General features: G+C 41.6%; 1 protein-coding gene across 6 annotated transcripts in view; it reads right to left on the bottom strand.

Annotated features, from left to right (window-relative positions):
- Window positions 1–16,136, bottom strand: part of ctbp1 (C-terminal binding protein 1) — a 324,438-nt gene that overhangs the window by 131,209 nt on the left and 177,093 nt on the right. Inside the window, exon 1 of one of the 6 annotated variants that reach the window (XM_080199627.1) lies at window positions 8,587–8,628. The exons of the other annotated variants lie outside the window; for them this stretch is intronic. Coding sequence (XP_080055753.1) covers window positions 8,587–8,613 — 27 coding nt within the window. The 5' untranslated portion in view covers window positions 8,614–8,628. Of the gene's footprint in view, window positions 1–8,586; window positions 8,629–16,136 lie in introns of those variants that run through there. 6 annotated transcript variants of the gene reach the window in all.

Raw genomic sequence — 16,136 nt, forward strand, 5'->3', positions numbered from 1 at the left:
AAGTTCCATGTACTTATCCAAAAGTCTCTTAAAAGACCCTATTGAATCCACCTCCACCACCACTGGCAGCAGCCAATTCCACTCACGCACCACCCTCTGAGTGAAAAACTTACCCCTGACACCTCCTCTGTACCTACTCCCCGGCACCTTAAACCTGTGTCCTCTTGTGGCAACCATTTCAGCCCTGGGAAAAAGCCTCTGAGAATCCAATCCATCGATACCTCTCATCCTCTTATGCACTTCTATCAGGTCACCTCTCATTCTTCATCTCTCCAAGGAGAAAAGACCGAGCCCCTTCAACCTATCTTCACAAGGCATGCCATCCAATCCAGGCAACATCCTTGTAAATCTCCTTCGCACACTTTCTATGGCTTCTGCATCCTTTCTGTAATGAGGCGACCAGAACTGAGCACAGTACTCCAAGTGGGGTCTGACCAGGGTCTTATACAACTGCAGCATTATCTCCCAACTCCTAAACTCAATTCCTTGACTGATGAATGCCAGTACACCATACGCCTTCTTAATCACAGCCTCTACCTGCGAAGCTGCTTTGAGTGTCCAATGAACCTGGACCCCAAGATCCTTCTGATCTTCCACACTGCCAAGAGTCTTACCCTTAATATTATAATCTGTCATGCTATTTGACCTGCCAGAATGAATCACCACACACTTATCTGGGTTGAAGTCCATCTGCCACTTCTCTGCCCACTCTTGCATCCTACCAATGTCTCGCTGCAACTTCTGACATCCCTCCACACTATTCATAACACCCCCAACCTTTGTGTCAACAGCAAACTTACTAACCATCCCTCCACTTCCTCATCCAGCTCATTTATAAAAATCACAAACAGCAAGGGTCCCAGAACAGATCCCTGGGGCACTCCACTGGTGACCAACCTCCATGCAGAAAAAGACCCATCTACAACCACTCTTTGCCTTCTGTGGGCAAGCCAGTTCTGAACCCACAAAGCAATGTCCCCTTGGATCCCATGCCCCCTCACTTTCTCAATAAGCCTTGCATGAAGTCCATATAAACCACATCTACTGCTCTTCCTTCAATGTGTTTAGACACATTCTCAAAAAGTTCAACCAGGCTCGTATGGCATGATCTGCCTTTGACAAAGCTGTGCTGACTATTCTTGATCATACTATACCTCTCCAAATGTTCATAAATCCTGTCTCTCAGGATCTTCTCTGTCAACTTACCAATCACTGGTCTATAATTTCCTGGGCTATCTCTTCTCCCTTTCTTGAATAAAGGAACCACATCCACAATCCTCCAATCCTCTGGAACCACTCCCATCTCCATTGATGACACAAAGATCATCGCCAGAGGCTTAGCAATCTCTTCCCTCACCTCCCACAGTAACCTGGGGTACATCCTATCCAGTCCCAGTGACTTATCTAACTTGATGCTTTTCAAAAGCTCCAACATATCCTCTTTCTTAATGTCTCCATACTCAAGCTTTTCAGTCCACTTTAAGTCTGCACTACAACCACCAAGATACTTTTCCACTGTGAATACTGAAGTAAAGTATTCATTGAGTATCGCTGCAATTTCTACCGGTTCTATACAAACCTTCCCACCGTCACATTTGATAGGTCCTCTTCCTTCACATCTTATCCTCTTGTTCTCCATGTACTTGCAGAAAGCCTTGGGGTTTTCCTTAATCCATCCTGCCAAGGCCTTCTCATGACCCCTTCTGGCTCTCCTAATTTCCTTCTTAAGTTCCTTCCTACTAGCCGTATACTCTTCTAGATCTCTAGCATTACCTAACTCCCTGAAGCTTTTCTTTTCTTCTGGTATCTGAAGCTTCTCCTCACAGCAGGCCAGATTAGTATTTGCAAAGCGGGGGGTGGGGGGTGGTATTTGAAGATTCTATGTTAATTGCCAGCTCACAGACATGCCAGACACTGAGGTCTATGTAAAGCTGGTGGGAATGAGGCCTCGGACAAATCTAGGGTGGAATGTCTTCAAAGGGTACAGGTTTTCACGGTTAATGGATAAAGTCCCTTAAAGGTTTTCCTTTTGTGGGAAAGGGAAAGTTGGTTCAGCTAACATGGGTTTTTACAAGATTATTTACAGCCTTCTTCAGTTTTCCCTCAGGTTCTATTTACTAGTACCAGAGCAATTATGAGCTGATGAGTTTGGAGGAACAGCCTCTTGTGCTGCCCCTGTTGCAATTCATATTGTGGCTGATGCAGAAGGGAAAGTATCACAGCCTGGCTTTGGAAGACGTTCCTGTTGGAGTCTCCTCATCACAAACTCAACTGCACCAACCATTCGTCAGTGGCATTACAGGGTGATGTAAATTGCCCATCTTAAGAAGAGGAAGAGTCTTGTTAGTCTTATCATTGTCTGGTTGATATGATCCATCACGATAGCATCAATCATTTAGGGAGAGACTTCGCAAACCCACCAAAACAGCTGCTGTCGCTCTACCTGCAGGAAAAACATGTCATCTTTCAGACTGGATCATCATAGGGGCTGATGCTGCACCACATGCTCCAAAAACACAGCAGCAACCACGCAACATCTAAAGCTTGCCCACATTGAGGGGTTGTGAGCCGTGACCTGAGACTTGGTTGCTTCTTCAAACAAGCATACTGCAGCGCTATTCACTGGAATAAAGCTTGGAGTGACTGCACAGGAAGGCAAGCCGTCCTGCAAATCAACTCAACTTCAGCAACGTTCAAAAGAATAGCATTAGACCAGTGTTGGACTGCGCTTCAACTTGGCTATAAATCCACTGCTGCACCTGAAGGATTCTTTCCCTTTATCCTGGCCTGATCTTAATCCCATTTTAATCAGTCTTGCCAAAGATTACTAATTGTTTGAAGATGCCTGTTCATCTCTTTATTTCTAAAGATTTGTACCGCACCCTGTGGCGGTCCCCTTGAATTCTTCCAATCTCTTCAACTTTTTCTTGCAACAATTTTTCACTCCTACTCAAGTCACCCCTAGACCCACATCAGTGTACAGCTGGAACTGTGGATATATGGGAGTTCAGATCAAAGGATTGGTGGCATTCGCACTTGAGATTTGAGTCATAAGGCAGCGCAAACCAAATTACATCAGGAGATGAAAAATTACTTCCTTCATGTTTGACATGGTCCTTGCATAGCTTTGGCTTTTAGCAGAATCAATGCTTTATCCACTTGTGCAACTAACTACATGCAGAGATAATGGTAATGACAGTGGCATTGTGTGCTGTGGGGCCTACGTGGCTAATGGCATGATTGTGAATGATGGGGCAAAGTTAAGAGGCTAAGATTAAAAGTCCCAATCCACCCAACCACTATCATTTCAGCTAAGAGGGAGGCCATTTGGCCTGTCATATCTGTGCCAGCTCTGCAAGAGCATCTCACCTAGTCCCACTCTCATGCCTATTCTGCCATAGACCTGCAACTTTTTTCTTGTCTGATAATTATCCAAATTTCTCCTCATGTCACCATTACTTCCTTTGCCAGTCATATTAATTAAGCGTCCTCTGGTTCTCATTTCTCCTCCAATGGAAACAGTTTCTCTCTTGATATTCTGTCCCGATCCTCATTTTTATGAATATCTCTATCAAATCTCCTTACAATCTTCTCTGCTCTAATAGCTTCTCCACTCTGTCCTGACAATTAAAGGTCCTCATCTCTGGAACTAGTTTTGTGAAGCTTTGCTGCATCCTCTCCAATATCTTCATATCTTTCCTAAAGTGCAGTTTCCGGGAACTGGGCATAATCGCCTGGATTTTAACTGAGCCTGGATGTTATAGGAGCCCTTCAAAAATGATGGCAGTTCCCAATTCTGGAATTCCCAAACCCATTCCCAGGTAATTTGATTTTCTGAATGCCTTTAAACACTACAGACTGGTTCCTGCCAAAAGCCCACATCCAATACTTCCAGCTCCAGTGCAGAGGTAGAAATCTCTTACTCCTACATAATTTGAGGAGTCAAGCTCACAACAAGAGTTGTGGGTAAAGGCCCCTTAGGGGAGTCCAACTCTATTATGCATGAAGGGACCTCTCAAAAGGCAAGTTCAAAAGGTACTCCTCATGTCCCCATGCCAAGGTCTTCCCTTACACCCACTATGGTTCCTTACGCTCCCTTTGCCAAGCTCTGCCCTTCCACCTACCTATGGTTCTACAAACAGCAATATGGTAATAATCAGATAATCTTTATATGATGTTGATTGAGGGATAAATATTGCCAAGAGTACCAAGAAGAGCTCCCCAGCACTTCTTCAAAATAGCGTCATGGGATTTTTTTTATATCCACACACGCAGGAAAATGGGGCCTGTTTAACACCTTATCTGAAAGATAGCAGTGCAGTGCTCCCTCAGTGCTGCATTGGAGTGTCAGCTTTGTTGTGTTCATGGCCTGTAGTGGGACTGGAACTAAAAACCTTATGACTCAGAAGCAAGTGTCTTTCAGCTGAGCCACAGCTGACACTCAAGACAGACTGATAAATTTTTGAACATGCACTAAGGGATTCAAGGGATATACACAGATGGAATATGGAGCAGAGGTAGATCAGTCATAGCAGAACATGTTCAGAAGGGCCGAATGAGCCACTTCTCTTCCTATTACTTCTTAGAGATTTGATATAAAGAGACTGGTCCTGCCTCGGACAATGACTGGAGAGTGGGATGCATCCATTGTGTTCAGTCTCCGCACAAACTCCTTTCCTTCACCATGTGGTGAAGGAAAGGAATTTGTGCAGAGACTGAATAAAATGGCTTTGGTCTTACCAACATTTTGTTAGAAGAAATTTCTGCTCATCAAGACGAGAATGACAAAAATGCATCGTAACAAATCAAAAGCAATGGATGGGTTGAGAGAGCTGGTGGTGAGGTATGACTGGATTTGAGCTCAAAATCGCCCTCATTTCAACCTTAAGCATTATACTGAACAGCATCTTCCTCCTCAATTGACACATTCAAGGTGGCTCCAATATATTCGTTTCTCAGGGACGAGCAAAGTCATATCATTATCCATTCCAAACTTCTTTGGGAAAACAATGCTCAGTCTTCACCCATTACAGTCCTTATGTCGATGGTGCACTCATAATAATGGTTTAGTAGGAAATGTCAGGACTTTGACCCATGACAAAGGAGGAATGGCAGATCAGGGATTTCACATCAAAGTGAAAATTGACACATCAGAAATCCAAAATTTCCAGTGACTGATTTTCCCCCTGTATAAAATGGAGAGTGCTTTGAGCAAAGAGTACTCCCCACAGACAGCCCTTCTGTTTAAGTGCAGTTCTCGTAAAACTGATGCTCCTAGTTATGATTTTGCCCTCCAGCCAAATGTACAAAACAAGTTTAAGTTAACAATTCCCTCAGCAGACTTTTCAAGGGTACTTGCTGTCAAATTAAACTAGACAGCTAGCATCTGAGCGCATTTTCTATCTTAGATTAGAAAAGGCCACATTTAGTGAATGGTTTCAAACAGTATGCAAGTCAATGGAGTATGTAAAACAATAATCACAATAGACAGCCCTCCAAAGCTAATTTTACATCTACGGCTCCAGCAGCTTCTTGAGTTGATTCACACAGTTACTTCACTTGTTTCAATCCAAAAGGACATTTAAGGGTTTAAATAAAAATCAGGACCAAGCAAATCAGGCATGCTACTGACTTCACATTCTTGCTCGTCAGTCAAAGTCAACATTTTGCTGAGTTAACAAACAAAAAGGATGAATCAAATTACTCCGTTACTAAGATTTCTTGTGTGCACAAATTATTTTTATTTGTGAATTGACTATCATTTTGAGAATTGTCCTGTGAAATATTCAAAACTATTGCTTATTAGCTGTATCTACCTTTGAATCATTCTAATTATGCTTCTCGTATGAGGATAACTATTTTGGTCCAATTGTAGTGCAGCTTGATTTGTTAAAAATAACTACAAGTGTATTTCCTTTATACTGAAGACATTAAAATTGCTCCCTGTACAATGCTGCCAAGAAATAAATTAACAGATTATCAAAGGCAAGTTTATATCTTCACTCACTTGTGTCCATCTTTAAAATTGTTCTAACCAATCACTGAAGAAAGATTTCTAACACTAAGGTCATTGCATGGACAAGGCAACATATTTCAGCTAAAGAGAAGACAATCTGTTTAATACAGCTACACTCCAATTGCTTTTGTGATGACAGTACATTAAAATTCTCATTGAATATTCATAGAATTCCTGACAAGACACAGTGACATATAATCCTGGCTTCAGTAGGCAAGAATGCATTGTTCTTCTGGCTGTACCATAAAATATGTCACATAATAGGTTGAAATTTTCATTAATAAAATCCATCACATGTTTTCCTTATACCTGGTTACTTAATGTTAGAAATGATAAAGACAAACTGTATTTAAGATAACACCAAACACCCTCGCAAAAATGTCCTGTCTCGTTGCTAAATTGGAAAACTGCCCAACAGGTTCAGTCTTAACTTAAACGAAAACCAGGAGCAAGAAAATACCGCACAGCTCCTTGAACTGACTTTCACTGTGCTGATTAATAATCAAAAGGTGATCTACAGATGTATGCACGAGTAAATAAATTTGAGCGTCAATTTATAAAGCATTAGAAAATGATTTAAACATAGAAGTGTAGTGGTACAAAAGGTTCCAGTCTCATCACTAGGTCAACAATATTTCATGACATTTTAAATAGTTAGAAGGTTTAATAGAAAGCAGTTTTTTTTTAAAATGCAGAGATCCGCCACACTCTCCCAACTTGAGTCTTTAAATTTGCTGGAGAAACAAATCCATCCCTGACTGCTTTTCAACACTCCCATGACAAACAATCCAAGTCCAGACAAGCAAAATTTGCTTTCTCAGGAGAAGTCAAGAGTGCAAATTTTATTCCAGCCCACTATATGATTAGATGACCGAAGTTGAGTTTGGAATTCATTTCGGCTCAACCATTTTGAAAGATAAATAAATGAAATTAATACCAGTCGAAATGAATCTGGTTCATGGAACACTATACTCCACTGAACTGGGTCACCGGGAGCCTAAAATCGAAAACAAGACTGTACAAACTTGTAAAGCCTGAACAACATTTACAGTCTTGTCGCTTGTACTTCATTCAAAAAAATAACAGTTGCAAGCATGAAACTCATCAAGCTTTCTGTGCATAATTTGCTTGGCTTTGTAGCCTTCAACAAAACACTACACAAAGCCCATTATGTATTACCCAAAGTACACAACTCAATATGAAAATGTCAGTTTGATTTTTTTCTTAAGCAAAATAATGAGCTAATTTGTTGGATATTCTCATTAGCAAAGGATAGGGTAAATTCGTGTAGAAACTTGCCCATGTGCTGATTCTGCATAATTAATGACAGTTCAACATTGCAAGGAACAAAAGTCATTGAACAGAGTAGCAAATATAATAATCAAGACTTACCTACACTTCGTGTTTTAACAAAATCCACTCAGAATTTTAAACAGAATGCCAAGGGTTGAATTATAACTTGTATTTTACTTAACCAGAGATTTGATGTGGTAGACTCACACTCGCTTCTTTCAGATATGATCTGAATTGTAATGTTTAATTGTATTCTTTTCTTACGCTCAAAAAGAACACTTCATGTCAACTCAGTACTGTCATACTGAGGTACGAATCAGTAGCTGTGTTTAAACACAGCAATCAATCCATGCATGTAGTCAGACCCGGTGTTAAATTTCCTGCGACTGAGCTGTAATAATCACTTGGTCATTTGATTACCTGGAGTTGCAGTTGGCTCATGTTGCCAGTCAAGGTAAAATGTCTGCAGTGAATTTGCTGAGCATACAAACCTGTATTTATATACTGCCTTCAACTTACTAAAATGATCCCCAGTGCTTCACAGGAGCATTATCACCCAAAATGTGACAGTGAACACGATATGAACTCAGACAAATGACCAAAATTTGGTCAAAGAGGTTGGCTTCAAGAAGCATCATAGGGAGGACATTGGGGTGGGAAGGCAGAGGCATTTATTTCTGGAATTCCAAGCCACAGGGCCAGAGCAACCAAAAGGCTTGACTACTCTTGGCAGAGTGATTCAAATTTGGGATGCGTAAGAAGGCCGAGTTGGAGGAGTGCATAGGTCACAGAGAGTTGTACAGCCGAAAGAGGTTACAGAGATAGGAATGGATGAGGCTATGGGGCATTTTTAACATGAGGATGAGAACTTTAGAAGTCAAGATGTTCTGAGACCAGTTGCCAAAGCTGGTGAACAAGAAGATGGTGATGGAATAGGACTTGATGCAAGTGAGTACATTTCTGGATGAGCCCAGTATACTTTAGTGGAGGTTGGGGGACTGGTCAGTTAAGCAGTTGGACAGAAGAATCTGAAAGTGAACAAAAGGCATGGATGAATACATACTAAAGAGATTGAGTGATGAATCAGGATATCAGTAGCAATGCTGTGATGTTATAAGAGCACAGAATGAAAAGCCTCATCCAGGAGTACAACGTCCAACATCTAGAATGGTTCAGTAGCATTACTACTGACTGAGCCCTGAGGAACATTGTTGTCAGTCTGGCCTTCTAATAGATGAAAAGGGGAAAAAAATCTATTTGAACTTGTCTTCACCAACCTGTCTGTCGCAGAGGCATCTGTCCATGCAGTATTGGTTAGAGGGGATCAATGTGCACAGTCTCTGTGGACTGGAAGTCCCATTTTCACACTGAGAATACTGGCCATTCTATTGTGCAGCACCCACACTGTGCTAAATGGGAAAGATGCAGAACAGATCTAGCAGCTCAATACTGGGGATCAGCAACTTAAAAATGACAAGTACAGGAGAACACACTAGGAACAGCATCAAATATACCCCAAAATGAGATACAAAACTGGTGAAGCTGCAGCACAGGACTGCATTCACGCTAAAAAGTGAAAGTGCTGGTCTAAAGACAAAAGATAAATGATTCCACAAATAACAGATTACATCTGCAGTCCTGCTGCATCCAGTCAAAAATACTGGTGGACAACCAACTACAAGAGATAGCTCCATGAACACCCCCGTTCTCAACACTAGCTGAGCCCAACAGGTGGCCAAAAGTCAAGGCTGAAGCAGCTCTTAACATATTCTGCCAGGAGTGGCTAAGTGGATTGTGACGCTACTGTGCCTTTAAGAAAGATATTTTAATCATGTTCTCTGCAGTTTGTAACTATGTCTTTTTTTGTTATTGGCACTGAGGTATGTAGTGGCACTTCCATTGCTACTTAAATGGTCTAAGTGGGGTTTTGTTTATTTTTAAATTGGGGCCCAACACACTCCCTTTTGAACTGTTATGGGAGGATTAATTGACAAGTCACGGTCAAGTGGTACCTTCACAGAGGAATCTAAGGATTCACTTTCAGTTTTAGTTAGAAGCTGCTGGATTCCAGGCTGAAAAACAGTACTTCTGTGGCTCTGTGCCTGGTATTGGGAATTCAGCTGGCTGCTGTTTAGTTAGATGATGTTTGGACTGTAAGCTGGAAGCAGTCTTTCTTATCTCGCTGTTGGTGGTTTGCTCGCTAGAGGTCAGCAGTGGCATTATCTCTAACTCAGGGTGCTGGGATTTTCCAGAATGGAGAAGCCAGAGTTTCAATTCTCAAACAAAAGGATTAATTCGCAGCAGCTATTGCAGTGCTAGAATATCCAGCATTGCATGTGCATTCTTATTTTCTATCCTAAACCTGGGATGAAGGAGGTGTGTTGTGTTGGAACAGTGCATTTAATTGTTAAGGTTTATACAATATCACGTTTTGTTTTCTTGTTTGCAATTGCTAATTGTATATGTGTATTCTTAATTAAACTTTGTTTGATAAAAGCTCCCTGGTGTGTCATTTGAATTATATCTGAGTAAAACATCTTGTGCTCACCTATGCCAAATTCAAAGTGCAAAACTTATGGTCTAGGCTGACTTCATAAAACACCATGGAGTTTCTGACCTGGATTATAATAGGATGGATCATTTCAATGCGCTCCTGATTCAAGAAACAGCTCAGAGCAGCGGATGCTGCAAAGAAAAAAATTACGGGACCAGACAAGATACTTGTGGTGTTGAAGACATACTTCAGGACAAGCCACATCTGTAGTCAAATTGTTAAGCACAGCTGCAAAGGGGTATCAACCAAACAATGCTTTGTGCATAAAATGTAGTATGTCTACTGCAATCCCAGACAACTGCAAAGTGATAGAAGGTGTCATCAGTGCTATTATAATGTGCTTACAAATAACCAGCTCACCTGTGTTCAGTTTGGGTTTTTTACTGCACTCTTTGATGGCAAGTGGGCATTATTGCTGCTGCATTTGTTGCCCATTCTTAATTGCCCTTGAACATTTCAGAGGGCAGTTAAGAAGGGGCGGAGGTTCAAATACAACCTTGGCCAAAGGCAGCAAGATAAATTTCAAAATGAACTCTGGAGACCAAGAAATTTCTGTGAGGTCTCACTAAGCCTAAACACACAAAGGAATTTCAAAAAAAATTACTATATTGATTCACTTAAAAAATATGTTAACAGATATTGTTTATAATAACATATTTCAGTTTTGTGAAGGTGTAAAACATTTAAAGCCAATTGTTCCAACAGTTGTGCCCCTAAAATGGTGTAAAATATACTGAGGTATCTGGATGTTTGCACTCGAAGAATAAGATCCCCACAGCGTGTTTGCCGCATGATTTTTAGCTACTGGTGCAAGATCTCACACGTCGTGGCCTTGTTATACTTGCTTTTGAAATACGCTGCGTTTGCAATTTATAAATACTGCCGCTTTAGGCGATTTTGATCTTGGACAGAAAAGTGCAAGATCATTAAAAAATTAATTATGCGATTGTAGCTAGGTTTGAATACAATGGCTGTTAAACTGTACAGGAACAGGAGTCAGGCGCTTAGCCTCTCAAGCTTGTTCCACCATTCATTGAAACCATGGCTGATGTGCAACCTAGTTCCACCTGCCCATCTTTGCCCTGTATCCCTCAATATTTTGACTTAATAAAAATTATTCAATCCCAGATTTAAAATAAACAACTGGTGTTGCATCAATTGCTGTTTTTGGAGACAATTATGGAGTCAAGTACAAGCAACTACAATAGGTCCATATCCTAATGCAGAATTACTGTGGATGCTGGAAATACTCAGCAGATCAGGCTGCATCTGGGGGAGAATAAAAGTTAACATTTCAGGACTGTGATTCCTTGCACTCCTATCTGCTCTCAAGACTTGAGACATGATTTTCCCCACAACCCATGTGGAGGTAGCCCCCCACTGGCCAGCGCTGGGATATCCAGTTGGATGCACTCCTCACTTTCAGAAAACCCACCAGTGTGAATAGCCAGAAAATTATGGTCTTGAACAACCTACAACAGGCACCTCAAAGCACTGGAGAAGTGCCACCAGCACTGCCTTTGCAAAATCTTCCATATCCAGTGGCAAGAAAGAAAGTCCAACAGCAGTACCCTTCTCTAAGTCAATTTGCTCAGCATCGAGGTATCTAATCATCTAAAACCAGCTCCGATGGGCAGGACATATCTAACACAAGACTGCCAAAACACGTGCTCTAGCCTCAACTTGGTTATAGCAGGAGATCCCTGGAAGGATTGCAGAAATGCTTGAGGGCTGTTTTCAATGCATCCCTGATGATGTCAAACATACCTGCAGCCTCAAGACGACCCTGGGCTCGTAACCGACTGAAATGCAAAAGGTTCCTTCAGGCAGACACTTAACACATTGAGACTTCGTCAAGAACATACAGAGACAAAGTCAAGTCATCAGAGAGAACACACAAGCAGCTCAACAACTCACCTACAAGACCTTTCAAAAACCACCTGCCCTGCATGTGACAGAGTCTGGGGAACCCATATCTTGGTCTTGTCTCAGAACTTACCAAAGAGGGGTGAAGGCAAGGGAGTGCCAAAGGAGAGGAAGGCTGCCAGAGTTACTGAGTTTTTGTAGCATTTTCTGTTCATGTATCATACAGACCCTCATCACTGGGGAAATTCAGCTTTCTGAAACACTTCTGATCACTTTAGAAAAATGCTACTGAATTTCTGTGGCATTGCTCGTGAATTTAAGAGTACAACTTTCGGCAATGCAACAACTGCATTTTAATAGGCAATGTATTATTTAGGAGATATCAAACAGCAAAATGATACTTCCCAACAGAAAAAGGGAAGTGAGGCACAATTGGAATACTGACTTCCATAACTATGTCTTCAGTTATGAATGGTTTGCTAGTTAGAGTGTCCCACGACAATCAAGGCTGGCTAAATGGCTGCAATGGGCAAATCGGATATTTGCGTTATTCTTTAATGTTAAAAAGGTGAGGGGAATAAATGCAAGCTTGAGAAGCTGTTTACCTCAGGAAGTTCTGGGTTGTTGGTGCACTGGCAGTATCAGGTTTCCAGATACCGTGTTCTTCTGCACAAATTAATGGCATGCGGGAAGATAAAACTGAAAGGAATTTCACAAGAATTGTGGTTACGCAGCAAACATTCGGGGGTCTGCGATGCCCAACGTTAGTGTGAACAACACTGCAAGTTACTTAAGTGACAGAAGGACTCCAAGCAACTGTCACTCAGGCTAGCCTGAAGCAATTGAAATGACTGCTGTTCACATTGCCACAGAGAAACAGCAATAAGAGATCAGTGCAGTCTTGCTCATTTATGGAATTTGCTTTGAATCACCAAGGAGGTTTTTAAAGAGGAAATGGGCCACCAAGGACTTGGGAGGGGTCAAGAACTAAAAGTAGTTCAGGCAGATGCGACAATTGAAGGAATCATTTTGTTGGATCTGTGCTAATTTGTTCCATCTGAAGGTCGGACACTTATCAGTCTGAGCTTAGGGGTTTCCCACAGAAAATGAACGCTTATCTCTATTTGACATTGGAGCCTAGGAGCAGAATTGGGATAGGCTGAGGGTTGGGGTAGGAATGAATGTGATCACAGATGCAATTCCTGCTTCACTCAGTACTCACCTCAGTCAGAGGTCAGGGAATACAGCTGAACCAAGTTGAGACCCACATGGGTAAAAGTGGTTTTATCCTTGAAAGGTAGTGGTGCCAAATTTACTTGCAGGTTGTATTTTTCAATCTGTACTGTTATTGAGTGTTTGAAAAAAAAACATTGTTTTTAAGCCAGAAAATGGCTAACAAAGACAAATGGTACTTTGGTCTCTTGGCTCAGACCTTTCACTGACTTAGAAGCCAATCAGGATTTTTGCCCAACTGATACTTTCCCCAAGCAAATGCTACAAATATATTCTTGATACAAACTATTGTAATATTACTTATCAGCTGCAGCAGCAGAGAACTCAAGTCTCCTTCTCTCAAGGAAATGGGAGAATTCAGAATTTTCATTAAAATTTGCATGTATTAATGGGTCACTTCCAGGAACACAAAGTTTTGAAGTATATGCCAAAATCTTGCTGCCATTCACGCCAGCAGGCTCTTACAGTCCCGCCAATGGTGCATCCCTGTCGCAGGTTTCCCTCTTTGACAAAGGAAGGGCCACAATATCTCACAGCCAGCAAGCAGAGCACACCAAGGAGGGGGAGGAAAATCCTGCCCATAGTCTCAGAAATAATAAATTTCTTAGCAACAAGGACAATATCATAGAATCCCTACGGTGCAGGAGGCACCCACTTGGCCCTTCGAGCCTGCACCAACAAAAATCTCAACCAAGCTCCATCCCCATAGCCCCACAGATTTAGCCTGCTAATCCCCATGATACAAAGGGTCAATTTAGCATGGTCAGTGTGGGAGGAAACCCATGCAGGCACGGGGAGACTGTGCAGGCTCCACACAGACAGTGACCCAAGCAGGGAATCGAACCCCGGGTCCCTGGCACTGTGAGGCAGATGTGCTGTCCAATATAACATAATAAATGACAAGGCATTCACAACAGCTATCACCGGATGCTTCCCAATGAGTGATAAAACCATAGAACACTACAGGACAGAAACAGGCCTTTTGGCCCTTCTTGGCTGTGCCGAACCATTTTTCTGCCTAGTCCCATTGACCTGCACCTGGACCATATCCCTCCACATTTCTCTCATCCATGTACCTGTCCAAGTTTTTCTTAAATGTTAAAAGTGAGCCTGCATTTACCACTTCATCTGGCAGCTCATTCCACACTCCCACCACACTCTGTGTGAGGAACACCTCCCAATATTCCCTTTAAACTTTTTCCCCCTTCACCTTTAACCCTAGTTTTTTTTTCCTCCTGTGGCCTCAGTGGAAAAAGCCTGCTTGCATTCACTATCTATACCCATCATAATTTTATACACCTCTATCAAATCTCCCCTCATTCTTCTACACTTCAGGGAATAAAGTCCTAACCTATTCAACCTTTATGAATTATTTAATGAAGCTGTGTTCACGGATGACTTAAATCAAAATTGATAAGATGAATTTAGCAACCCAGCCTTGGCTAACTTCAAAGAAGGTGGGAAGTAGGTGACTGTCTATTGCAAAGGAAGGCTACAAGGCAGGTAATTTGCTATTTAAAGACAGAACACGATGTTAAGTACCCAGGGGACAAACAAATTTTTGGAAGGAGGTTGCAAAAGTGTATCTACATTATTATAAAATAGCAGACGAAATTAATGGACAAAAATTGTACAACAAAAAAAAATTAGCAAGGATGTAGCACATAAAGTAGCAGTGAAAATAGCACGGTTATACAGATTACATGCCACATGAGAAAGAGTCAGTAATTCCCAGCCTCAATTCCCAATGCTCGTGCATTTAAAAGTTAAGCTTAAACATTACTCACTGGCACAGCATGTAACAGGTATTGGACCACAAACAATACGCAAAATTAACCAAGCAATGATTACTTTATAATGGGAAAGGAAGCCTGGAAGGTACTGAGGCTTAAAAGATTAGAGTCCACAAAACTGGTATCCACCACTTCATTAATTTGGTGCAACTTGCATCAATATGCCCATATGCACCAGGTTGCGCACAAGATAAAAATAAAAGCAGCCAGCATAATTAAGGACCCCACGCACCCCGGACATTCTTTCTTCCACCTTCTTCAGTCTGGAAAACGATACAAGTCTGAGGTTGCCTACCAATCAACTCAAGAACAGCTTCTTGCCTGCTGCTGTCAGACTTCTGTTGGACCTACTAAGTTGATATTTCTCTATACCCTAACTATGACTAACAGCACATTTTGCACTGTCTTTTCCTTCACTATGAATGGTATGCTTTGTCTGTTTTTCACTTTTCACTGCATACTAATACACATGACAATAATAAATCAAATGAAGACCAGTCAAGCTGGTATTTATACTCTTCAAGGCCATTGACCTTCGGCAGATGTACAGAATGCTGAGTGCCCTTCCTGACTTGTACGTTGCTGAATAGATTGTTAGTGCATAGCTTTTATGTTGAAGTTACATGCTCCCAGATAGATTAGATCAGTAATCTTGTCTGTACAGGAGCCTGTTATTGAGTATAGGGCAAGATCAGTGGAGAGCTGAGTTATGGAGGCCACTGGCACAGCGGTAGTTTTCTGAGGAGATGTCTGACACAGCTGCTATTAAGCCATTCTGTCCAAACTCTAAGCTACTGTCATTGTTACCTCAACTCAGTAGCTACAGGCAGGCATGACTGGAATTTTGATCTTGGGCAGTGCTGTGTGTATATGTTGAGAAACAAACGAGCAGCTGGTTGACACTAATATCAGTGATATGTCAGGACCTAGAGCTGTAATGGTAGGTGTCTCAAATGCAATTACAAAGTAAATGCCTGGCACTGTTGCAAAATGCATCAACATTGATTGGAGAAATAGGCAACGGGCCGGCATCCCAAGAAATTTGCCAGTTACCTTTCAGTCTCACATTAGCCTCTATGAAGTGTGTAACTTTCTGATCAACAATACAAATATTTTAACACATTTTTCCAAATAAGAGCCATTTCAACTAGTACAGCAACTCAGTAATTTGCTCTCTCTCTGCAACCAATGTTGCCTTTCGGATTTTCATTGCAGTCTGAACAACATGCTGGTAATTAGAGCCTCACCTTTTATACAAGCCTTGCACTGCTGGCTGGACAATGAGATTCTGTCCACTGGCTATCTCAAACTGTTAAACATTTTCGCTATGAACCTTTTGTTTTGCATACCCTACTCCCTCAGTAAGGACATTACAAGAATT

The sequence above is a fragment of the Carcharhinus amblyrhynchos genome, chromosome 1 (assembly GCF_965287045.1).
Source record: "Carcharhinus amblyrhynchos chromosome 1, sCarAmb.v2.hapA, whole genome shotgun sequence".
Lineage (NCBI taxonomy): Eukaryota > Metazoa > Chordata > Chondrichthyes > Carcharhiniformes > Carcharhinidae > Carcharhinus > Carcharhinus amblyrhynchos.